Raw genomic sequence first — 2,287 nt, forward strand, 5'->3', positions numbered from 1 at the left:
AGTTAAGACACTAAAACAAGCTTCAGAACTTGCAGCTTTCAGAGGGTAAAATCAGCAAGCATCCTCACTCCTGATCAAATTAAAGTGGGACTTGGCGGTAGGAAGGAGAGTGGTGGAGAATTTGTGGTCAAGATTAGGTCAGGTTGAAGAAGAGTCATGTTGGACTTGAGACTCCGTTTTTCTGTCCACAGATGCTGCCAGACCTGTTGAGTTTCTCCAGCACTTTGTTTTTAATTGCGATAATCTGTTCTCACCATCATGGCAACACTGCTTGCTGACGTCCACTATCAAAACTCCTGCCCGAGAGGTAGCAGAGACACCAGCATCAATGGAAGTAGAATGCACCAAAAAGTAAATGCTTTAATACCAAGGAAAACAAGGAATAAAAAACATCATCCAATTTTATAAAGTAAATGAAATATTACATCTTTTTGACGGTTTTTTTCAAAAAGGTCACATTACTTCATGATATGTTCTGCAATCCCTTAATGTAACTTCACTTTAGCCTCTGTGGGTTTATTGAGTTTTGAATGTGTCGATGCCATAAGGAGGATGGCCATTAAAGCTAAGGCAGCACCAAGTCTTGGTGGACCGCACACACTGAATTCCTGAACAATCCCAGAAAACAATGGGGCAAGTATACGTGCAATAGCAGTGACTGATTGTCCAGCTCCTATCATCGTCCCTCTAGCCTGTTGCCCGCCTTGGCTCAGTTCCATGTCAGTGATGCACACACGGCCAATAGTGGTTGAAAACCCTAAAACAGTTGAGCACAGTACAACTACCTGTATGGAAGCTGCAACAGAGTACATCACCATCATGCAGCATGTGAGGATGCCTGAATGTAACAGCAGTAAGGTCATTTTGCGATGATAGAATCTGATGACAGAACCAGCTATCAAACCTGATAGGGCTCCAATTATTCCACCGTAGCTGATGAGATATCCTATTAGTCTGGGTGGCACGTTAAATCTTTCTTCAACAGCAAGAAAAAAATTGCTGTAATACAGAAGATTAGCTAGAGCCATAAGAAATCTTACCAGGAAAACATCCCACAGATTAGAATAAATTAATCTTTTTATATTTTCTCCCACCAACATACACTGATTCCAGACAGAACTTGATGCTTTGTGTCTTGTAACTCCATTGGTTGTTGTAACCATTGGTTCAGTAGTGCTATTTTTAACTTTTTCCTTTTGTGAAGTAGTGCACTTGGTCTCACAATTCACTTCTGTTGTTAAGTGCAGTTCTTTCATTGGAGTATACAGCCATGCTTTGTACGGTAACCTCCAGACAACACCTATAATAATAAAACATCGTTTAAAAAAAAGTCTACACCACACAATGCAATACAATCTCTGATAATGGTATTTAACTACAATGTATATGTCTACATTATTCCCTAAGTACCTCATGGTGACAGGGACCATAGCACAAGCTGGTGAACAAGGAGTGAACATTATGGGAAGGTCAGGTCAAGGCAAGATTAAGGCAGGTAACAACTCTGAGATTCCAAGAATAAAGTCTGATAACAGATTAGGCGAGAAGGTGGAAGGCTCAAACCAAGCAGTCAATAAGGGTTTGGCAGCTCCAAGCTTACCCTGAGTCAAACATTGATGAAGTCAAAGAAAGCTATTATGGGAGGGGTTTCAGTCTGTCAATAGTTGCTTTGAGAATGTTCTGGATCCTGACTTTGAGTAGGTTGAGCGAAACACTGCTTCGAAGTCAATGTAGAAGCTGGATTAATAGAGCTGAGCCTTATAATAAAAGAGGATTTATCGTTTCAAATCTGATATTGTTCAGCTACTAGAAAACTGACACCAATATATCCTGTTTGTATTGGTATTATTATAGGAAATGTATCATATTTAAATGAATTGGATGATAGAAAACAGATTACAGCTAAGCAAGAATACCTCAGATTACAACAGGATCTGGACCAGATGGGCCAATGGGCTGAGAAGTGACAGATGGAGTTTAATTCAGATAAATGTGAGGTGCTGCATTTTGGGAAAGCAAATCTTAGCAGGACTTATACACTTCATGGTAAGGTCCTAGGGACTATTGCTGAACAAAGAGACGTTGGAGTCCAGGTTCATAGCTCCTTGAAAGTGGAGTCGCAGGTAGATAGGATAGTGAAGAAGGCGTTTGGTATGCTTTCCTTTATTGGTCAGAGTATTGAGTACAGGAGTTGGGAGGTCATGTTGTGGCTGCACAGGACATTGGTGAGGCCACTGTTGGAATATTGTGTGCAATTCTGGTCTCCTTCCTATCGGAAAGATGTTGT

General features: G+C 40.7%; 1 protein-coding gene across 3 annotated transcripts in view; it reads right to left on the reverse strand.

Annotated features, from left to right (window-relative positions):
• Positions 1-340: 340 nt before the first annotated feature.
• mfsd9 (major facilitator superfamily domain containing 9) overlaps positions 341-2,287 on the reverse strand; it is a 29,197-nt gene continuing 27,250 nt past the window's right edge. For all 3 annotated transcript variants that reach the window (XM_043691736.1, XM_043691738.1, XM_043691737.1), the window contains one exon: positions 341-1,300. In XM_043691736.1, the coding sequence (XP_043547671.1) occupies positions 486-1,300 (815 nt within the window). In that variant the 3' untranslated portion in view covers positions 341-485. The remainder of the gene's footprint in view (positions 1,301-2,287) is intronic.

This window comes from Chiloscyllium plagiosum, chromosome 6, assembly GCF_004010195.1.
Source record: "Chiloscyllium plagiosum isolate BGI_BamShark_2017 chromosome 6, ASM401019v2, whole genome shotgun sequence".
Classification (NCBI taxonomy): domain Eukaryota; kingdom Metazoa; phylum Chordata; class Chondrichthyes; order Orectolobiformes; family Hemiscylliidae; genus Chiloscyllium; species Chiloscyllium plagiosum.